Genomic DNA, 25,006 nt, shown 5'->3' on the forward strand with positions numbered 1-25,006 from the left:
GTTTGGAACACACGCATTTCATGTCTGTTCCGTTTCTACAGTAATATGTGTAAATACATTGTTAAAACAGAAACTTCTTTTATATTCTAGTAGTAGATGACAAAATGTAGGCATAAACTATATAATGTATGAAGCCTGAAGTCCAAATATCAAAAGAAATATTTTCACAGAAGGTACAAATCTAACACAACAATTGCGCTTTTATTCAAAAATATAACCGCAGAAACAAAAAACCGCCTTAACATGCGACTTTGACAATAATTACTAAGACTTCCTCTGTGGCGCAATTGACTCAGCCCCCAACTGGGATTCAAAAGGTTGCGAGTTCGATCCTGCACCTTTCCGTTTTGAGAAGTAAACTGCTCTTACTCTTACTATTTTGGAATAAAATCATACATTTGATTTCCGTCTGTAACAGCCGGTGTAATTTATGATTCTTGTAAAGGTTATCTTTGGTTTTTAGTCAGTTTTATTATCTCAGCGTTCACGAGCCCAAACACACCCCACCCCCGCATCTGATACTGCTGTTTTCACATAGACGCGCTGTAACAGAGTTAAACTCCGCTTCCTTCTACATCGGAGCAAGAATGCACATACCATTGCTTGCATACTAAAATGTCAGCAGGCACTTTTCGCGTGGCATTACACAGTTTTGCGATGCCCTCTGCACTACTTGTGACTTTAGGCTTTAGGAAGTAAGTAAATAAATAAAGGTAAATCGTGTCATAAAATGAATTCTTCAAAACGTCACATATATTTGTCTCTTTCTTTTTTTAAAATGTGCATTGATCACCGCCAGCATGTTGTTGCATACGGCATCTGGCTACCTGCATGTTCTTGCGTGCACTGAATAAGAGACAAATACACAGTCTGACTGAGAGAATCAGACTGAAAAAAAACAAACATTTAGAAATGCCATACTTTTACAGCTTATCGGACACTGTTTGTTTTCAGATAATATTGCATTTGTGCGATGATGTTTTTACATATATTGTCTCTTTCTTTTAGGTGTGTAATAGAAACCACAGCATAGAGAGAAATGCAATATTTTTGAAAATGAACAGTGTTAATTATTTGGCACGGACGTGCTCAAGAAATACATGTGTAATGCCACAAAAAGTGCATGCAGACATGTCCGTGCCAAATAAATAACATTCGACGTTTTGAAGAAATCATTTTATGACATGATTTACCTTTATTTATTTACTTACTTCCTAAAGCCTAAAGTCACAAGTAGTGTGCCAGAGGGCATGCTCAAAACTGTGTGTAATGCCACGAAAGTGCCTGCTGACACTTTAGTATGCAAGCAATGGTATGTGCATTCTTGCTCCGATGTAGAAGGGAGCTGAGTTTACCTCTGTTACAGCGCGTCTATGTGAAAACAGCAGTATCAGATGCGTGGGTGGGGTGTGTTTGGGCTCGTGAACACGGCCGAGATAATAAAACTGACTAAAAAAAACAAAGCTACCCTTTACAAGTATCATAAATTACTCTAGCTGTTACAGACTGAAATCAAATGTATGTTTTCATTCTAAAATAGTAAGAGTAAGAGCAGTTTACTTCTCAAAACGGAAAGGTGCAGGATCGAACTTGCGCGCTTTTGAACCCCAGTCGGGGGCTGAGTCAATTGCACCACGGAGGTAGTCATAGTAATTATTGTCAAAGTCGCATGTTAATAAATTTTATTTCTAAAGTCGTGTGTGCGTGTTTTAATTGTTGGGGGATTGTTTGGGTATTTTAAAAACATTTACTTGAACCAACTACTTACAGTAAATGGGCAAAAATGGGAGACGCTTTGTTTTAAATAGTCAAAGAGTTGGGCTAATAATAATAATTATTATTATTAATATTATTACTGGTCATAGAAACAAATGAAAACAACAGTTAAACACTTGATCATATGTATCTGTGCTAGTTTGTGTTTGTGATTATGTGACCCATAATAATTTTTTCTCAGTATAAATAATTTTTTGGGTTTTAAGAACTCCATCAAAAGAGCAAAGACAAACTTAGAAGGAGTGTAAGGTGAGAAACCTCAGTGGAGAATACTGACTATGACATGGTGCTAATTGCTCTGTGTGTGTTTTTTTGGCGAGGGGAGGGGTTCTTTAGACCTGTCTGCAAAATGTGTTTGTGTTAAAGCCAACGGAGAAATGCAGGAGCGCACACACACACATACCTCTCATCCACAAATGCTTTAACTGTTGTCTTGTAAATCGTTGATTAAACCTATGAACACAGCTGTTCAGCAGTCCTAAACACAAGCGCATGGTCTATTTTTGTCCTTAATTAAAAGACATCAATACGTTAATAATTAACACAAAGATAACATTGTTTATTTTGCTGAATAAGGTAATAAGCTATATTTAAAATAAAACAAACCAGGAAGTAAGTGTTTTATACATTAAAGTACTCTGTAGGCCTATAACCAAGTGCCCTAACAAACAGCAACAGTGTACAGTACAGACAAAGAGTGTGTGTGCTGGTGGGGATTGGAAGGTGAATTAGGATACCTCATTTACAAAACAAAAACGGTCTGAGGTGTGAATGCGCATCTCCGCTTTGCTCTTCGGTGTGTGTGTGTTTTAGGTTACTAGGGGTGCATTCTTAAATTCAGTCTGTCTGAATCTTTATAAACGCCAAGTTGGAAAATCATGTTTGAGAAAATGACAACAATTAAAATCTTGATCATTTGCGTGCTATTTTGTGCTTAATTGACCCAAAATATTTTTCTTAGTTTTCTTAGAACTTCATTAAAAGACAAACTTAGGAGGAGTGGAATGTGAGAAATCTCAACGGAGAATGTACTGACTTCTCCTTATTACTGACTGTTAGATGGTGCTAAAATAGTTTTTTTCATCCTGCCGGCGCGCAAATGTTTTTGTGTTAAAGTCAGCTCAGACAAACCTGACGAATGCCGGAGCCCCCACACACACACCGGTGGCACTTTAACCGTTAGTGCTTCAACGTTAAACGAAGCCCCGTAAACTTGATCCTGAACAGCCACGGACTGACTTTAACAATAATAGTTGATTGTTTTTATATTTATGTTTTTGTATATACTTTTAAATGTTCAAATGAACGTTTCAGATTATATAATTTATTGTGTCATCTGTTTACAGTGTTGGCTGAATTTGTGATTGAGACCCATGGGTTACATTGAAATGTTTTTTATTATTAGTAGTAAGCCAGGCTTTAACCGTGGACAAATCACAATATATGCCCTCTCTCGCACACGCGCTCTCTCTCTCACTCTTTCTTGCGTACACACACACACACACAAATATATGAAATCGCGTAAAACCAAATGAAACTATGGCAAAAATATATAAGCAGTGAAAAATACAGTAGTATCCTGTAGGTGATTCCTGTCCTGCAATAACAGGCGCTAACCCTCTGGAACTGTTTAGTTCTGTTAGTATTGTTTTCAAGTGTAAATGTTTATGGGGATTTAATCTGTCTCTGCTGCAGCATCTATTCACAGTTGTGATAAGTGATTAATGGCCCATCAGATCTTTGATGGGGGAACGTTATGCTGGTTAAATGACTAAAGAAATACTGATCCATATGGACAGATATTTGTTCCAGATATTATGCGCCATTAATTGATTTGTTATGCCATTTTTTGACTATCAGCAAAAAAAAATCAGCGAAAGCATCAAAAATATAACAAAACCAAACCCAAGCAGAAGTTACATTTAAGCTTTACTTTGCAGCAAAATATTATCTACCAGTGTATTGAACGGAAATAGATAAAATACACCGTAATGTTAAATACTGTACATAGCCCGCACTTGTATTCCGTACCTACAACGACCGTTATAGATAAATTGCAGATGTTACCATGTCTTTAAGGATTGTTAACCCAGATAGCACACACGCCGCGGAGACGTCTATGCGACGTCATCTTTTTCATCTGGCAGATGTCTGGCAGAGGGCGTTTGTTCAAAACGAACGCAATGTTTACCAGATGATACACTCTTTAGCAGACGTCTCCACGATGTACCTGTGCTATCTGGGAAGGATGTCGTGAAAAATATTGCAATAAGTAGTTTCATTAATTAATTAATTAAAAATAGCATGAGCATCATGGGTTGTGTATTGTGTGATTTAAATCTGTTTTATTAATCGTTTTTCCCTTTTTTACCACATCATCTATTTATGAAACTATGTTGACAATACAAGAACTGCCTGTACAGTATATTAAAAATACGGTATAGGGCTTCCTGGACACTGCAGTTAACTGAAGCAGTCAATGCTCCATCTGGCGGGATTATACAGCATTGCAACCATCTTTTTAGAAAGCGCATGGGGGCGTTTATGGGGTGGGCATCGTTAACTGCGTCATCGCGGGGGGATCACATTCCGTGCACGGATCGTGCATGGTCCTGTCATGCGGCTGTTTGACGTGGCTCCCACTGTATTAACCTAATTATGTGGTGCTGCTATATTTAACACTAGAATTACCAGAGCCTACGAAAAAACTCGTAATTCCGTCCCACCTTAAACTGCTTCTTAAATCCCTTCACACCTCTCCAGCGCCCTTTGTTTCTAAATGTGCTGATAAAGAGAAGCTGAGCAGCCGGCTATTCCATCCCCCACCAATTTAGAACGTGCACGAACTTCTCTCAGCTCAGGCCTTGATTGAGTATCTGGGAGTGAAGTGGAGTTTTAGAGTGGAAATAATAGATCGTTGTTTGGAACACACGCATTTCATGTCTGTTCCGTTTCTACAGTAATCTGTGTCAACACATTGTTAAAACAGAAACGTTTTTTATATTCTAGTAGTAGATGACAAAATGTAGGCATAAACTATATAATGTATGAAGCCTGAAGTCCAAATAGCAAAGAAACATTTTCACAAGAATAACACAATTGCACTTTTATTCAAACATATAACTGCAGAAACAAAAGCCTTTAACATGACATTGACACCAGTTTACTGTAACTGAGTCCGTGGTTCAATAGACTCAGCCCCGCTTGGTAATCAAGGGGTTGCGGGTTCGATCCTGCGCCCCTCCGTTTTGAGAAGTAAACTGCTCTTATTCTTACTGTTTTAGGATAAAAGCATACATTTGATTTCAGTCTGTAACAGCCGGTGCAATTTATGATCCATGTAAAGGTTAGCTTTTTTTTTTATTCACTTTTCACTCTCTCAGTCGCGTTCAGAATCAATCCATACAACCCCATCTGACACGGCTGTTTTCACTAAAGACGCGCTATAGCTCTGCAGTGTACCACGATGCATACTAACGCACAATCACCCCCCCCGGTTCTGACACACAAACGCTGGCGAAGCTGCCTTCTTCGTATCTCACCGTCACTTGCTTTTCGTTTTATTGAGTGTTCCTGCCAGTCCCCGCATGTTGCTGTATGCTTTTTCTTTTGTACTACAGGACATGCAGAGGAAAGAATGGTAAAGACCAGTAACTTCGGCGCTATATGCAATCATCAGACACTCCCCATCTGCCCGTGTCGCTCAAACACAGGAACATATATTGGTGTAAAAGTATAACAAAAGTGCACTTTTATTCAAGTGCACTTTTTCCATCGCTTTTCCTGTAAGAAGCAGTGTACACACTTCTCTCTATGCTGTGGTTTCTATTACACACCTGAAAGAAAGAGACAATACATATGAACATATCCAGCATACAGCAACATGCGGGACTGGCAGGAACACTCAATAAAACTGAATAAAAAGAAAATCAAGTGACGGTGAGATACGAAGAAGGCAGCTTCGCCAGCGGCTGTGTGTCAGAACCGGTGGGGGCGTTAGTATGCATCGTGGTACACTGCAGAGCTATAGCGCGTCTGTATTCTGTTTCTTTTGTACACCAGGGCACGCAGAGGAGAGAATAGTAAAGAGCAGTAAGTTCGGCGCTATATGCAATCATCAGACACTCCCCATCTGCCCGTTGTTTTGTTATACTTTTCAATACTTTTTATACTGCTCAAACGGGCATGCTCAAAAAATACACGTGTAATGCCACGAAAAGTGCACGCAGACACTTCATTTCGCAAACAAAACAAGTGCAAGACTACCTGTATAACCGAAGAAAAAAGAAAGCAAGTTACAGTAGGCGATTGATATGACAGCTTGCATGGTGCAATGCTAAGAAGTGCTGATTTTCATTCCGTGCTATATGAAATCATCACATTCAAATATTAACAGTTCCCACACACCCAAGGACCGTCCTTCCTACATTTACGACATGTGTAATTGTTGCAGTGCACACACCTCTCTGTGCTATGATTTCTATCACACTGAATGAGCACCTGACAGTGTACTTTCTTACACCAATATATGTTCCTGTGACGGTGAGATACGAAGAAGGCAGCTTCGCCAGCGTTTGTGTGTCAGAACCGGGGGGGGTGATTGTGCGTTAGTATGCATCGTGGTACACTGCAGAGCTATTGCGCGTCTTTAGTGAAAACAGCCGTGTCAGATGAGGTTGTATGGATTGATTCTGAACGCGACTGAGAGAGTGAAAAGTGAATAAAAAAAAAAGCTAACCTTTACATGGATCATAAATTGCACCGGCTGTTACAGACTGAAATCAAATGTATGCTTTTATCCTAAAACAGTAAGAATAAGAGCAGTTTACTTCTCAAACGGAGGGGCGAGGATCGAACCCGCGACCCTTGATTCCCAAGCAGGGGCTGAGTCTATTGAGCCACGGAGTCAGTTACAGAAAACTGGTGTCAATGTCGCATGTTAAGGCGGCTTTTTGTTTCTGCAGTTATATGTTTGAATAAAAGTGCAATTGTGTTATTCTTGTGAAAATGTTTCTTTGCTATTTGGACTTCAGGCTTCATACATTATATAGTTTATGCCTACATTTTGTCATCTACTACTAGAATATAAAAAACGTTTCTGTTTTAACAATGTGTTTACACAGATTACTGTAGAAACGGAACAGACATGAAATGCGTGTGTTCCAAACAACGATCTATTATTTCCACTCTAAAACTCCACTTCACTCCCAGATACTCAATCAAGGCATGAGCTGAGAGAAGTTCATGCACGTTCTAAATTGGTGGGGGGATGGAATAGCCGGCTTCTCTTTATCAGCCCATTTAGAGAACAAAGGGCGCTGCTAAGAGGTGTGAAGGGATTTAAAAAGCAGTTTAAGGTGGGACGGAATTACGAGTTTTTTCGTAGGCTCTGGTAATTCTAGTGTTAAAAAAGGTTGCAAGTGCAAATTTAAAGGTTGCAACTGCCACCAATTTAAAGTTTAATCAAGCACTCTATATTGGATCATGTTTGGCTTCTTTGCAATATCAGTAGATTTTATAGAAAGCTCATTTGTGCTAGACAACATCCAAATGTCTCCAGTTTCTGCGTCTATGCTTTCCCTTTGCTGCTGAGGTAATCTTGACGAAGTATCAGCTTTGCTATGTTCTGCAGATTTTCTGTACTGAATGTCCTAGTTATATGGAGAAAGAATGCAGGTGGTCTGTCATTCTAACAGCAGCTAAGGACCCAGAATGGACAACAGAGGTTTGTGGTCTGTGAGCAGTGTGAACCTTTGGCCATATAAATATTTGTGATTTTTTTTTTTACCCCAATTATCAAAGCTAATGCCTATTTTTCGATTTGGGCATAGTTTTTCTCAGTAGAGCTTAATGTTGCAAAGGCTATAAGGCATCTCTTCTCCATTTTCTACATGTGATATCACAGCTCCCATTCCATATGGTGAGGCGTCACATGCTAAAAATAAGGGCTTTTGGGTATTGTAGTGGGCTAGTACTCTACTAGTGTCCAGCATTTCTTTACATTGGTTGAAGGCTGCTCTGGACTTTAAAGACCAGTCCCAGGCTTTATCATTTTGTAACAACTCATGAAGTGGCTGTAATATAATCTAGCTAGAAACATTCTGTAATAATTGTGTAGGTCTAAAAATGATCTTAGCTCTCCAATATTTTTAGGTTCAGGAACTTCAAGGATGGTACTCACCTTTTCTTTTGTTGGGTGCAAGCCATCCTTGTCAAATCTGTGCCCCAAATACTCCACACTTTCTTGCATAAAACTACACTTTGCCTGTTTCACTCTAATTCCATATTGTTCCAGCCCAACACTGCATCCAATCTGTAAATGCTGCTCTGCTGTTTTAGCAGTAATCAGTATGTCATCCAGAAAACATGTGACATGTTCTAATCCTTGTAAAATCTGGTCCATTACCAACTGAATAATGGCTGGAAATCCCATATGACAATCTGTTATAGCAGTATAAACCCTTTTGGGTGTTAACCACTAGGCATTATTTTGACTTCTCATCTAGCTCTAACTGTTGGTAAGCATGCGACAAATCAAATTTGGTAAACAGCCTTCCCCCAGCAAGACTAGCAAACAAATCTGCTATAGGCAGTGGGTACTGCTCCTCTTCTATACCTTGATTTACTGTAACTTTATAGTCACCACATGTCCTAAGTGACTGATCACTTTTTGGCACTACTACGATTGAGGCAGCCCAGTTGCTTCTTTCATTTTCTGCATTAACAACAAGAACTTAACAGGCAAATTTGAATGCAACTTAAGAAATTAATGTGTCTTGTCACAAAAAAAAAAAATTACAAAGCCCATTATGCATGATAGTTCCGTTCATTGGAAATGGGAGTATGACAACTTTGACAACCAATTTGATCCCTATATCTGCATTGGGATGAGCAAAACTCAGCTGAAATTTTTCTTATTTCAAAATATTAAGCTGGATTGACATGCTTTGACCCTTTACATTCACCATTATATTTCATAGTTAATCCCATTCATAAATAATGAGAGTGTGTCAACTTTGTTAGTCAAATATAGCTAAGTACCGATGCTGGGCTGAGTTAAACTGAAGTGCGATTTTACTAAGCAATATGTCTTCTCATAAAACTGAAGATTAATGTTGCCCAAAATGATGTAATTTATTTGTATCCATGTTGGTTCATAATGTGGAATATTTATTTTTAAAATAATTGGACAATTTTTATGATGCAAAATAATGTTTATAATGTAAATATTATAGAATACAGTCTATAGGTTGTGCAGCGAGTCATTGCAGCTTGTCAAATTTACAAAAGCTAGTTTGGAAAGCAGTATGTCTGAGGGGTCAAGGGATTTCCTGCAATTTATATTAAAATGAATTAGATGCCGGAATGGTAACAGTATTTATTAGCAATAGCACCTATCAATCATGATGAACTTGCAAGTCTATCCACTTCTTAGCTATACAGAAAAGAATGGCTTTATAAAAATATTTTAATTTATTGAGCATAAGTGCATTGCAATATTTATTTAAAAGGCCTCCTGTTAAATATTAGACTTAATCATACCTTAACTTCTTTCTAAAACAAAGTCCTCATTAGAATTCTTAATGTATTTAAAATGGGGGTGGTGTCACTACCTAAATTCCATTAAGTGAAAACCTAGTTATTCAGTCTTTACTTAGAATTTGGTACCAATGTAGTAGAAGGTTTAAGTTTATTTATAGTAATGTGTACTGTATTTGATACTTGGCATGGAGGACAAAATATAAATGCATTTGACAATGTGCTGAATGCCATCTTTTGCTTACCTTCAATTTTTTACAGCAAGTATTACATGTAAAATGTTATTGTACTCTACTGCATTGCATTCTTCTACCATAATATAAACACAATCGGCATCTTTAAAGAGAGTATTTTAGCAAATAGATGATTTTTAATGGATTATGTCATGCTGATGTGCCGTCTTTTTCCAGTGTACACAAATATTATATTAAAAATGAATTACTGTATTGATGTTATAGTGGCATGCAGAAGTATTCGGTTTGTACACACATTTATCCATTCAGTATTTTTAATGTGGACTCTTATGCTGAAACAATACATTTCCAAAGTCAAAAATAACCATTTTCTGTAATTATGTGTTCTGGGTCTTCATTGGGTTTTTTTCTGACTGCACTATGTGTCCAGAATGGTGAATTTTGAGGAGAGGCTGGTTATGTAGGTGACACAATAGTGAACCTAGGCCTGAATATGACTCAACAGGTCATCAAAGCACAAGGAAGACTTACAAAATTATTTCAAGTGCATCTGTTCATCATATTGGTCACCTACATATGAGAATATAATTGTCATCCTCCGTTTTGTTGCTTTCGGTTAATGTGTCTGACACGTCACCTTCTTCATTTTTTCCTCTTAAAGACGGTTATACCTGGCACAACTTTTCTTCCATCAGAAAAAACTTGCTTTCTCTACTGTGAAATTGTTAGATATGAGACATTGACCAGCCACTGTCACCTACTAACTAAGACAATTTTAATACATCGCTCCAATGGGCCACTACAAGTATTAATGTACTTTGGTCACTGACAGCACTTGTGCTCACATGCTTCACACTAAGTATAAACAATTCAGTCTGGTACGTTACAAACAGCTGACTTTGAAAGTGATACCTAAGTTAAGCTTGTACTTGAAGAATTCAGTATTTTGTTTTTATCAATTTGTTTTTGATTAGGACAATATTGCATGGACCAAAAATTTGGAAAATCTGGCATTGCCCCTGGGCTTTGTGAATCTGTAGTTTGGTTGTCCAGAATTAAAATCTGGTAGTCCCAGCCTCTGGACTACTGATTTGTCCACTGCTGTATAGTATATACTTGATATTGGGGATCTTCAGAGATCTGCATATTGGTACTATATTTGCATTATCTAAACAACTGTGTCTCAAATATAACAATCTTATATCAAGCTGTTACTTTTACTGTATGAAAGCTAAGTATTTTGCTAAAACAAACATAGTTAACTATTCTATCTTTCCTTTAATCTCTATCCAGTAGAAATTATGCTTTATAGCTGCAGTCAACGAATATGTTGAATCTCTCTGCTCTAACAGTGCCTTCAAAAAAAGAGCACATCTAGATAATCTGAGAGATAGTTATGGCTATATTTTAATTTAAACATTTTGACTAGGACTATACAAAATGTACCTAATAAAGGATCACAATTGTTTGTGAAGCTGCTAGACACCTATTTCACTCTGACTTTATTAGACAGTCTTAGGATCATAGGATCATAATCCTTTAACAGTTCTGCCAAGAGTGGCATTATGTATTAAAAAACATTCTGTTGTAATAATTTACACTTCACTGCTTGTACATTATATTATCTCACTCAGCTGGAATAATTTTAACCCATCTACCACAGCATACTGAATAAAGACATCATGTTTTATTTAAAAAAAACACAAATCAAATTCACTTTACAAGAAGAGTCCAAACGTTGTTTAGAATCTGTGTGGAATACATTGTTACCCTCAATTACATTAAAATAGTGAATCATTAAACTTTTGAATGCTTCAGCTTCTTTAATAGAAAAATTAACTTTCTTTGTTTTCCATGTGGGTCAGAGGAAGTTTAGTTAATTTGTGTTGAGTAATATATCATACTTTCTACCTTTCTGACAATGTAATGTGTTTGTTTTAATGCAATCAATAAAGTATTTTAAAGAAATGAGTCTAAGATCTGGTGTAGGAGTACTATTCTGTTGAATAGGTTTTTTTTTTTATTTTCACAACGTAATTATGTGTAGCAAATTTACACTTTTTTTGACAAACATCCTTGTAATTTTATACTATTAATGAATTTATCCATTAGTCCTTTGAATTAAATGACATTCCCCTGGTGCACTTAATATCATTGAAAAATAAACTTCTGCATGGTTTATAATTGACCTGTGTCTCTTTGCTGAGGCCATCTCGATCTTTTGAATTAGTAGCTCCATGAGAAATGTTTTTGCTCATATACTTATTAATGTAGTTCACTACATTTCTGAATTATTTTATTTAAAGTAATAGTATAAAGATGAAAAAATAAAATTAACTTTATTTGACTTTACAACATACAGTATAATGTTGGTTTCTTGTGTATTATATGTGTAGTAAATTCATGCAGTTGTTTTGATGAAGAAATAACATCAATATGCCAAAAATGTTTTTCAACTGAATTTCTCTTAGGTTTTCACTCAGTCTTTGCAGACCATCAGAAGTCATCTGTGAACCTTGCTAAAACATGTTTTTCTTTTTCCATAAATGTTTTTCACATTGTTTTCAGTTATACAGAATTGGTCACTATTGGCTTGTATTATTATCAAACTTTTTTGAATCACAGTGTTTGAGACAGGTATTGAAAATATATTCATCTTTTGTTGTCTTCTTTGGAAAAGTTACTTTGTCGTACTGAATTTTGCAGATACCACAGACTTTTCTGTAATGAGATTTTTTTTTAACATTACCTCAATAGGAAATACAGTAGGCCAGGAACAGATGAAAAATATTGTTAAAAAGGCATTTGTTCTAGCCCAGGTGTGGGCAAAGTTGTTCCTGGAGAGCTGCAGTGGCTGCAGGTTTTTGTTCTAACCCAATTTGCTTAATAAAAAGCACATATTGCTTAAGTGACACTACTGCTTCATTTTAGTTATGTCACTTGTTGAGATTTTGAACCCTTATTGCTTTTTTAGTCTTAAACAACTGTATTGTAGACTTTTAATTGCTCCTTATTAGCAATAAGATGCAAATGACAAAAGAAACCAGAATTTCTCCATTCAAATTGTTTCAATTTACACCTGTGTATATTTATTGTGCACTATTTGGTTTAATTTAATGCATGGAAGGAAAGTGATGAGGGAAAAAAAGTGAATGACTGAGAATTCATTTGGATGACCTGTCATGGCAGAGTTTATGCACTAACAAGCCATGAAGTGAAATCTTTGGCAGGGATTGTTTTCTAATTAAGCAACTGGCTTGGAACAAAAACCTGCAGCCCTCCAGGAGTGACTTGGACCACCCCTGTTCCAGCTGAATTTGACTAGCATATGTGTATGATATTTTAACTGTTACATTGCCCTGATTAGCATTACTGTAAATCACTGCTTTAAAAGTATGCACAAGGGACATACTAAGAAAAAGTTTAATAAGCAAAAAAACAAATAAATTTTTTTTTTATTAAATTACATGTTTAGAATAATTTCATTTTAGAAAATGCTTGGCAGAGCCATAAGCTAATGGGGGATTAATGCCTAGTTCCATGAGGGAGAGGTCAATTGATGTAGTTAAGCTGCTGCACAGTGGCAAGGCCCTGGGGCATAGATGAGATCCACCCAGAAATGCTGAAGGCTCTGGACTCTGTTGGACTGTTATGGCTGACAGGCGTGTTCAGTGTTGCATGGTCATCGAGAACTGTGCCTCTGGAGTGGCAGACATAGATGATGGACCCCATTTTTGAAAAGGGAGACAGGAGGGTGTGCCCTTACTTTTGGGGGATCACACTCCTCAGCCCTCCTGGTTATGCTTATGCCAGAGTACTAGGAAGGAGACTTTGCCCGGTTGTGAAACCCCAGATTCAGGAAGAGCAATGTGGATTCCTACTAAGATGTGGAATAGTGGACCAACTCTTTACTACCCTCATGAGAATTCTGGAGGGTGCATAGGAGTATGCCCAATTGGTCTACATGTGTTGTGTGGACTTAAAGAACACTTATGACCATTTTCCTTGAGTGATGCTGTGGTGGGGTGCTGGGAGAATATGAGATACAAGGCCCATAAAAGGGGCTATTTGGTCCCCATATAATCACATTGAGAACTGTGTCCACATATTTGGAAAAACATCAGAATCATTTCCTTTGGGTGTGGGACTCCGCCAGGGCTGTGCTTTGTTTCCTATCCTTTATGTGGTTTTCATGGACAGGATATCAGGGTACAGTCAAGGAGGGGGAGGGGGTCCTGTTCGGACACGTTAGAATTGCATTACTGCTTTTTGCAGAGGTCGTAGTTCTGTTGCCTTCATTGGGTTGTGAACTGCAGCACGCATTGGGACGGTTTGTGATCGAGTGTGAAGTGGCAGGTATGAGCATCAGCAGCTCCAAATCTGTGGTCATGGCCCTCAGTAGGAAAGAGGTGGACTGTCCTCTCCAAGCGAGAGGTGAGTTACTGCCTTAAGAGGAGGAATTTAAATACCTTGGGGTCTTGTTCATTAGTGAGGGGAAAAGCGATGGTGAGATTGACAGATTGGGGTGATGATCGCAATTATATGTGGTCGCTATACCAATCTGTAGTGTTGAAGAAAAAAGCTCAGAAGGCAAAGCTGTCGATTTAACAGGTGATCTACATCCCTACCCTCACGTATGTAAGCGGCTGAAATGAGCTTTCTCCTCAGAGTGGATGGCTCTCCCTTAGAGATAGGGGAGAAGCACCAATATCTGGGATTGGCAATTTATTTCAGAAATAGAGTTTTAGGAATATCAAAACCAGAGCATATTGAAGAAATGTACATTATTGTGCAGTGTAAACATTGTAAACCTTCATTAAATCTTTTCTATGCATGTGAGTTTTGGGCAGGAATCCTACCTTTGCTGTGATTATAACTAGTACTTTATCTACAGTTCAATATATCATTTCAGGTTGTATTTCAAAATAGTTTTTATTTCCTAATATATTTATTTATCCTGTATATATTCATTTAGATGGTGCAAGCAGTGGTTGAATATGGAGGAAAGAGAGTAAGAGGAAGTGATCTCTTCACACCAAAGGATGCTGTCACTATTACCAAGCAGTTCTTTAAGGGACTAAAGGTAATTCAGTACTGAGCACTTTTAACAAGCATTCATTATTTTCAGAAAATACTGTCCTTCAAATTAGTATAGTGCTGGAATTTGCATCTGAGCATGTGCTTTATATGTTATTATCCTATATTTGTAAAACAACAACCAGCTATAAACTCTACAGTATGCTTAAAACTGAACTCAACCTACATGCTTCTTTTTTGATGCTGTTCATATAGGATGAGCCCCTTGTGGCAAGTTTTGGTGTTTTCATTTCTGCCTGTGGTCACCTATTTTTTCTTTAATGGCAAAAGGTTCAAATGAGATGAAAGATTAATATGACAGACAGTTTAAGGGTGAAATTAATATTTTCCTTTCACCTCTTGTTGATGTTAGTATTGCTTCAGTGACTAATTCTTTCTAATGACTTTAAGTTTGTTGTACAAGTTACTCTTTCAAACTGAAATATAAGGTTCTAAGTGGTTTTTAACTACAGTCCCTGGGGACCCTGTTGGCTGTAGGTTTTTATACCAACCAATTTCACATTCAGTGAATCATATTAATTTTTAATTGATCTTATTGTTTACATTTCTAACCTACATATGGGTTTTTTTTCCTTTTAAATGTATTCTTTTTTTTAAAGTTTGCTCCTTGATTGTCTCGAAATGTTTATGATTATCAATGAATTGTGGGAATGTAATTAACATTACATACTGTGGCATCCGGCCGGGGCTGGAGCCCAGCTAGGGCGCCCAGGAGGACCGGAGGAGGGCTTGTACCTCCTCCAGACTGCGAGGGGGCGACCGCCCTGGTTATGTTGTGGGCCACGGGTAAAGGGCTTGGAAGCCCAGCCCTGTAGGGACCCGTGGCCACCGCCAGGTGGCACCCCGGTGCCTGTAGAAACCTGGAGCCCAGCACTTCCACCACACCAGGAAGTGCTGGGGGGAAAGAAGACAGGGGACACCGGATGGCTTCCAGGTGTGCAGCCGGCACTTCTGCCACACTGGGGCGTGTTTCTGGAGGAATGCCGGGAAGCAGCTGCAGCCCATCCGGGTTTCTATATAAGGGGCCGCCTCCCTTCATTCAGTAGCGAAAGTCGGGTGGAAGAAAGGCTATTGGACTGTGTGCCCTGGACATTGGGGGAACAGTGCAAGAGGCACTGGGGAGTGCACAAACTGTAAATATTACTGTAAATAAACGTGTGTTTGGTGAACATACGATGTCCATCTGTGTGTGTCCGGGCCATCTTCCACAATGCTAAAGAGTGCAATGATTTCACTGCCATTTTCATTTTTACACTCATTTAAAAATGTTCCTTATCAATAAACAGACAAGTGATTGTGACACTGAAGTATTTTCTCACCTTTAGCAGTCTAGTTGTCAGCATTTAGATGCAATCAAGGGTGAATTAAAAAGAAAATGGCAAAGGAAACATAATCAATTTATGGTTTGGCAAAATACAGATATTTCAAAGCGTATTTGAATAAGCAAATAAAGTAATCTCATTTAAAAAAGAGATCATTTGAAAGTAAGATTAATGCACTGATTGTAAAATTGGTTGGAATAAGAAACATGCAACCATCAGTTTCCCTAAAGGTTGAAGTGTCAACTGGTTTTTATTAATACTTAAACCTTATCAGAGGTCTATATAAGTAATGATAGATTTCAGGGAAGACATTATTTACAAATGCATTCAGACAAAAAATTAATCTCCCTTTTGGTTCAAATCATTTTACTTTACCATAAAATGTTTCCATAATGGTGTTTTGATATTAATTGTTTTGTTAAACTAAGCAGATCATTTTTGCACACAGGGAGTGGAGAATGTTTACACACAACACCAGCCTTTACTACAGGAGACGCTTGACCAGCTGATTAAAGGAAAATTAAAGGACAGTCAATATCCATACCTGGGGCCAAACAGCCTCCGTGATAGGTAAGCTCTTAGTTAGGAGCTAATATATGACCTAAATTTCCAGCTATCAAGCCCATGCTGCTCATATACAGTACTGTATATTTTTCTTTTTCAATTATCATTTCCTTTCTATAGCTTCCCTGTCATTCTGTGTTCACAAATGATAGTAATATATAATCATAATATGTTGCTCATTTTCCAATTTGAATTTGATTCCCGAGTTTTCCTGTCCCTTCTGAAATATCTTCTAAAATATTGGGATTAGTCTCTCCTGAAATTAATCTATTGCCCTCTTTACTGTGGAATTTTTCTGCTTTTTGTTATATCTGTGTAATGCCCTCTTGTGCTTGGCCTGTGAGTTTTGGTGGTGGCCTTCTCATGTCAGGCTTGTAGTGGCGCCATACTCTTTCCAATTTGTTATAATGAATTTAATGGTGGCCCATGGGATATTCAAATTTTGGGATATTTTTTTATAGCACAACCCAAATCTGTACTTCTGCACAACTTTGCCTTTTACCTGTTTGGAGTGCTCCTGGAGCTTCCTTTTGATTGCTTAGTGGTGTTGCGTCAGCGGAGTCAGTGGCCTTTCAGAACAGGTTTATTTATACAGACATCATGTGACATTACATTTGCACATAGGTGGACTCTAATCAAATAATTATGTAACTTTTGAAGTTAATTGGTTGTTTTACAGCAAAAGGGATGAATACGTATGCACTCACAACTTTTCAATCTTCACTTATTTTTATACAGTATATATATATATATATATATATATATATATATATATATATATACTGCTCACAAAAATTAAAGGAACACTTTAAAGAAACACATTAGATACATCAGATCTCAATATGAAGTTGGATATCTATACAAATAACGACAGGGCAATGTCTTAGGAACAAAAGGATGCCAAGTCTTTTAATGGAAATAAAAGTTTTCTGCCTACAGAGGGCTCAATTGTGTAGACACCCTAAAATCAGAGTGAAATGAAGATGTGGCAGGCTAGTCCATTTTTTCAAAAACTTAATTTCTGCTACTCAAAATGCTTTTCAGTATCTTGTGTGGCCCCCACGAGCTTGTATGCATGCTTGACAAGGTCGGGGAATGCTCCTAATGAGACGACGGATGGAAATGTCTTGTGGCATTTCCTCCCAGATCTGTATGAGGGCATCCCTGAGCTGTTGTACAGTCTGAGGAGCAACCTGGCGGCCTAATGGACCGAAACATAATGTCCCACAGATGTTCTATTGGGTTTAAGTCAGGGGATCATGAAGGCCATTCAATTGTTTCAATTCCTTCATCCTCCAGGTACTGCCTGCATACACTTGCCACATGAGGCCGGGCATTGTCGTGCATTAGGAGGAAACCAGGACCTACTGCACCAGCGTAGGGTCTGACAATGGGTTTAAGGATTTCATCTCGATACCTTATGGCAGTCAGAGCACCATTTCCTCGCAGTAGATGTCTGTCGTCCCTCCATGGATATGCCTCCCCAGACCATCACTGACCCACCACCAAACCTGTCATGTTGAATGACGTTGCAGGCAGCATATCGTTCTCCTTGTCTTCTCCAGACTCTTTCACGTCTATCACAGCTGCTCGGGGTGAACCTGCTCTAGTCTGTAAAAAGTACAGGGCGCAAGTGGCGGACTTGCCAATTCTGGTGTTCTTGAGCAAATGCCAGTCGAGCTCCACGGTGCTGGGCAGTGAGCACAGGGCCCACTACAGGACGTCAGGCCCTCAGGCCATCTTCATGAAGTCTGTTCCTGATTGTTTGGGTAGATTTGGGACATTCACACCAGTGGCCCTCTAGAGGTCATTCTGTAGGGCACTAGCAGTGCTCAGCCTGTTCCGCCTTGCACAAAGGAGCAGGTATCGGTCCTGCTGATGGGTTGAGGACCTTCTACGGCCCTGTCCAGCTCTCCGAGAATAACAGCCAGTCTCCTGAAATCTCCTCCATGTTCTGGAGATTGTGCTGGGAGACACATTAAACCTTCTTGCTGCAGCACGTGTGGATGTGCCATCCTGGAGAAGTTGGACAACCTGTGCAACTTCTGTAGGGTTAAGGAATCGCCTCATACTGCCAGTAGAGATGATTACTCAAGCTAAAACTAGCACGAGTGGAAAACCAGCCAAAAAAGATCAAGAGGGAGAAACTTGAAATGACCTCCACATGTAAAACCAGTCCTGTTTTGAGGGTTTTCTAATTGTTGCCACTTTAGTGCACCTGTCGTTAAGTTCATGAACACCAATACAGCTGAAAGTGATTAACAATGACCTCAGCTGCTTAACCAACCAGAAAATTATCAGACAGGTTTAATTGATTTCATGCCAGGCCCAATAAAAAAAAGTGTTCCTTTAATTTTTGTTAGCAGTGTATATACTAGACATTAAGCCCGTTACAATAACGGGAGCTAGAACAGTAGTGCATAAACATTAGTAGGAACAGTCTATATTAAATGGTAAGGGACCTTGTATGTGGCTGTAATATGCGTCACTGTATTGTATGCATTTAATTTTCTCTCTCAGTAATACTGGTTTGTATTTCCGTAAAATGCCTGTAATTTTGTCGGAAAGTAATACAGTGGAACCAAAGTAATTTCCCCCATAGGATTGTATGTAAATACAATTAATCCGTTCCAGATCATATGAACTGTATATAAATATATATTTTTTAAGATTTTAAGCACAAATATAGTTAATTATACCATTGAATGCACAGCGTAATAGTAAACTAAATGTAAAACATTGAATAACACTAAGAAAACCTTGAACAACAGAGAAAACTAACACTGCAAGAGTTCACGCTATAGCCTTATGACCCGCTCGCTAAAAACACCTTTTTTAATGAGATTTAAGCACAGGAAAAAAAATGAACATTTGAAAAATCCGTAATATAATAAACAACCAAGAAAAGTAACATTGCAACAATGCACGCGTGCGCCTGTTTGTGTGTGTGTGCGTATCTGTCTCTGTAGCGGGCCTGTGTGTGTGTGTGTGCGTGAGTGTCTGTCCCCCATGCGGGCCTGCCTGTGTGTGTGTCTCTCTGTCGGGCAGGCGTGCGTGCGTGTCTGTCCGTCTCTCGTGTGGGCCTGCCTGCCTGTGCGAGTGTGTGTGTGTGCGTGCGTGCCTGTCCGTCTCTCGCGTGGGCCTGCCTGCGTGCACGCGTGCATGCATGTCTGTTCGTATCTCGCGTGGGCCTGCCTGCGCGTGCATGCGTGTGCGTGCATGCGTGCGTGTCCGTCTCTCGCGTGTGCCTGTGTGTGTGTGTGTGTGTGTGTGTGTGTGTGTGTCTGTCCGTCTCTCACTTGGGCATGCGTGCCTCTCTCTCGTGCATGCGTGTCTGTCCGTCTCTCACGTGGGCCTGCCTGCACGCGTGTGTGTGTGTGTGCATGCGTGTCTGTCTGTCTGTCTGTCTCTTGGGCGGGCCTGCATGTCTGTCTGTCTGTCGCGCGCACGCACCTGTGTGTATCTCTCTCTCTCTGCACACACAGGGAATGCACAGGAAGAGACTGAACATGTGCCGTGTGGCCCCGCGCATGCGCACTTCACCAGAAGACGCACACAAGGGTTTTATTAAAGAAAATGATATATATATATATAATATGTATGTATGTATGTGTGTATATATATATATATATATATATATATATATATGTACTAGCAAAATACCAAGGCTTCAGAGCGAGAAGTAGTGTGTTAAAGAAGCAATGAAAAGAAAAGGAAACATTTTGAAAATAACGTAACATGATTGTCAATGTACTTGTTTTGTCACTGTTGTGAGTGATGAGAGTTGTTGTCATATATATATATATATATATATATATATATATATATATACATATATATATATATTACACACACACACATAAACATATATATATACACATATCTACACAAATACATATATATATACATACATACACACACATATATAAACATATATATACATATACATACATATCTACATATATACACACACAGCTATTTCAGTATCAGTGCAATACGCTGCTTGTTAAAACGGATGACTCCAGCTCTTACGTGCAAGTCTGCGTGGATATTATGAACTATCGTATTTGTTCAAGTTCTATTTAAATTTTAAATAGAAGGAATTTTTATTTAGTCGACAGAAATATCTTTGGTAGGAATGGTAAAACAGACAGGAATATTATTCGTGAATAAATCAACTCAAACCTTAAACAACTTATAATATTTTGCTCTCCATAAAAATATATCCTGTCTAAATTATACAAGTTAGAAATAAAGTAAACGTTAAAAGAACAAACATTCAAATTTCTTTACTCTTATGTAATTTTATATAAAAATAAACTTAGATTTTAAATATCCCAAAAGATTTTGCTCTCCATAAAAATATATCCTGTCAAAATTATACAAATTCAAATATGAACATGCTGCATAACAAAACCTGGAAATATAAATAAAATGTGTTCCTTTCAGCAATAACAAATCAAATCATTCAGTTGTCTTTGCTCATATGTCATTTTAGAGCTGGACGCCTGGCATCTTTTTTTGGCCACAGGTTCGTTTCTGTTTGGTGTGAGGTTCTGTGTTGTGGAGATTCTCAGGATGGATTGCAGGTGCTCATCAGTGAGGCGACTCCTGTGTGCTGTTTTGTTAGTCTTTATCACTGAGAAGAGCTTCTCACACAGATATGTGCTACCAAACATGCACAAGGTTCGAGCGCATGTAGACGGACTTTTTGTTCTTCAAAGTCACCAAAGCGCCGTGCAAACTCAGTCAGTGCGCTCAGTTTATCAGCAAAGTGGGATTTGGGAACACCGTAGTGACGACTTGGTTTAACATTACTTGGCAACAGGGAAAGTGGGGCAAGGTGCACTGGTGCATTTGTGTCTCCCATAAAAGCAGCTTCACTTGAAATCACTTTGTGATTGTGCACGGTTAAAACGTCCACTGAAGTGTCAGATTCTTATTTAATTATTCTGCTTTCTGTATCTTCTGCATTGCATTCAGGTTACCCTGATGTTTTGTCTCATAGTGCCGTCTTAGATTAAATTCTGTAATTACAGCCACATTAGCTCCACAAATGAGACACACGGGTTCAGTAAACATATACTCAGCCTCCCATCGGTTTTAAAGGCTCTATTTTCAGAATCAACTTTTCTCTTCAGCATCGTGTGAGCTAGCTTCGCAATAACTTGCAGCATCATAAGCTAGACTTGATTAACGCGTAAGTGTTGGCAAGGCAGCTGAAGCGCTGCATTATGGGATCTGTAGTTTATTGTGTTACCAGCGCTTCATATACCCGGGCTTTAATAACAATAATACAGTATATAAAATGATCTCGGGGCGGATATAATTACACCGGGCGGATGTGGCCCGCTGCCCTTGAGTTTGACACATATGGACTAAATAGAACTTGAAAAGATATATTTTTTCAAATGTGATCGCGCAATTCAGATAGAGTTGACGCGCACTACAGCCTGCATGCCTCAATAAGTCATCCTCCCCTCGCTCTTACTTTTTACCGCTCATCTAATGAATACACTGAGTATGGCTTTACCAAAACAATCATTGATGGCGAATAAAGTATCCATTATTCGAGTATGTAGATCGGGATATATATATACATATATATATACCCGCGTATCGCAGCGAGAAGTAGTGTGTTAAAAAGCTAGAAAAGAAAAGGGAACATTTTAAAATAACGTAACATGACTGTCAATATACAGTATTTGTTTTGTGAGTTTTACTGAGTGTTGCTGTCATCAAGGATTTGATTATCATTATTTCTTTCAATCAGGTTCGTATTTGTAGGATGTGTTGTGTTCAAGTTACATTCCGTGTTTGTCAATCGCTGTAAAGATGACAGGTTTCATTCATCGATTCGTTTCTTACTGCATCAATAAACAGCTCGCCTTCTTCTTTATCTGAGACCTGACACACTGCATGCACGGGTTTTTTACACTGTCTTCCTTTAGCGGGACATTGACTTTTTCCAACGGTGCTTTGTTTCCGCAGTAGTTGGATTTATGAATATGCTTGTATGTATCAGACGCTTCATATTTTTGCTGCCTTTTCAATTGTGTAATTCGGTTTTGTTCAGCGCTTTGGAACTGTTGCTTTTATCTGTGCACTCGTCAGTTCACGTGAGCCGCTCGGTGTACATGCATCGAAGGTTCCCAGCTGTGCTGGTGCCATCTCGCTATGTCCATGGCTGTATTTAATGTTACCTTAGTCCTGGCACTTAAAACTTTCTCTCGCAGTTTCGCTGAGTTTGTGTCAAACACCACCCTGACCATCTCATCTTCCTCTCCATAAGCACAGTCCTTCACCCGTGAATATTTACCCGTGGCAGTTTGCTATTGGATTGCCGCTGACGGACGGCCTTATATGGGCAGGCACTAAATTACAAACGCCAGCGGCGTATATATATATATATATATATATATATATATATATATATCTATACTAATAAAAGGCAAAGCCCTCACTGACTCACTCACTGACTGACTGACTGACTCATCACTAATTCTCCAAATTCCCGTGTGGGTGGAAGGCTGAAATTTGGCAGGCTCATTCCTTACAGCTTCCTTACAAAAGTTGGGCAGGTTTCATTTCAAATTCTACGCGTAATGGTCATAACTGGAAGGTATTTTTCTCCATTTACTGTAATGGAGTTCAGCTAGAAAGCCGTGGGGGGCGGAGTTTCGTGTGACATCATCACGCCTCCCACGTAATCACGTGAACTGACTGTCAACGCACTACGTAGAAAACCAGGAAGAGCTCCAAAACGCGCTGAAGAAAACATGCATTATATAATTGAGAAGGTAGCGAAACAATAAGAAGCGAGCGAGTGACATATACTACCATATTATTGAGTGCTGCTATTTCGGAAAGAAAGGTGTAAACCTAAACTTTAAATTAAGTTAATAGACAGGGTGCCGCTGGTGTTTCTCATGCCCACGGGTAAAGCGGGATACAAGTTTAATGAGAGGACGCAGGATATAAACGAGAGTTTTGATCACTTTGTAACTAAGTTAAAATTGCAGGTGAAGGGGTGTGCTTATGCAAATTTCGAGACTGTGTTTGTGGGGATTGACAGTTAACGCGGTTGGGGGGAGTCACGTCATCATATCCCCTCCCATTTACCTCATTTCGCTCTGAGCTGAGCTCCGCAGCTAACGGCGTCTTCCGAAGCAACTTCATCACACTCCCACCAAATACTCACAGAAAAATCCACAAGTTAATACACACGCTGTCTCTAGAGTTTCTCCACACTCAATGTATTCCTCGCGTCCCCTTTATACCCTCTAATCTCCCATTTCAATTCAAATACCTCCAATTTCCAGTAAGGCTCAGCTGCGCGATGACAAGTAATAAGTCTCAAGGACAGACCCTACAAAACGATGCCATTGATTTCAGGCAAGATTGCTTTTCTCCTGGACAACTATACTTGCATTCTCAAAAGTGAGCTCGCAGAGCTTCATATTACAACCGGAGTGCAGCCAGAAACTTTTAAGTACCAGGTCTTAGATAACATTAAATTAAGCCGTAGACATCGCAACATCACACAAGATAGCAGCTCACGAGAACTTACTGCATCAAACCTGTTCAAAAAACGCATTACACAATTTACAAGGTGATGGCTTTCTATGGCGTTCGTTTATAAAGCACCGGAGAGGCTGTGTGAAGGCAGCTACACAGAAAAAGCAGAGCGCCACACTCTGAATGTATTGCTGGCATCACCGTTATACCCTCTGATCTCCCATTTGAATTGAAATGCCTCAAATTTCCAGTAAGGCTCTGCTTCGCGATGACAATTAATAAGTCTCAGGGACGCACCCTACAAAAGGTTGCCATTGATTTGAGGCAACATTGCTTTCCTTCTGACAAAACTATACATTGCATTCTCAAAAGTTTTATATATATATATATATATATATATATATATATATATATATATACACACCGATCTACAATACTGTCAAATAAGCGACCCACACACCATAGCGCAACATGAGAGGCTTCACCTTTAGCTGACGCCTTAGGTTCGATTGGCGAGTGGGTGCAGTGCGTGTGTACTGCCTGATGAGCCCAGAATTAGGCAAGCAACGCGTGCGTACTGTTTGCATTATTTGATAGTAAAACTATTTCAATATATTCAATATATATATATATATATATCAGCGCTTAATGATTCATTTTACTCTCGCAACCCCTGTTTGGGAAGAAGTATGAAAAAATATGAAGTTAACGCAGAAAACCAGATCACCAATTTAAGCTTTAGGAATCATAGATACTTTATTCGACATCAATGATTGTTTTGGTAAAGCCATACTCGGTGTAATCCTCCTTCCATGTTATAATATTTCCGTGACTAGCCAAGATTAAATGAACGGAAAAAAAGTAAGAGCGAAGCGAGGGTGACGCAGGCAGGCAGGCGACAGCTCAATAGCTTGAATTTGGATATACTACAGTAGGTTCTATTTAGTCGCCAGAAATATCTTTGGTAGGAATGGAAGTTGGATTTAGTCTTTAAAT

At 38.8% G+C, this 25,006-nt stretch overlaps 1 protein-coding gene across 1 annotated transcript in view; it reads left to right on the forward strand.

Annotated features, from left to right (window-relative positions):
- Nucleotides 1-25,006, forward strand: part of vps45 (vacuolar protein sorting 45 homolog) — a 264,689-nt gene that overhangs the window by 154,024 nt on the left and 85,659 nt on the right. The window contains exons 12-13 of the mRNA XM_039763131.1: nucleotides 14,485-14,592; nucleotides 16,377-16,498. Coding sequence (XP_039619065.1) covers nucleotides 14,485-14,592; nucleotides 16,377-16,498 — 230 coding nt within the window. The remainder of the gene's footprint in view (nucleotides 1-14,484; nucleotides 14,593-16,376; nucleotides 16,499-25,006) is intronic.

The sequence above is a fragment of the Polypterus senegalus genome, chromosome 1 (assembly GCF_016835505.1).
Source record: "Polypterus senegalus isolate Bchr_013 chromosome 1, ASM1683550v1, whole genome shotgun sequence".
Lineage (NCBI taxonomy): Eukaryota > Metazoa > Chordata > Cladistia > Polypteriformes > Polypteridae > Polypterus > Polypterus senegalus.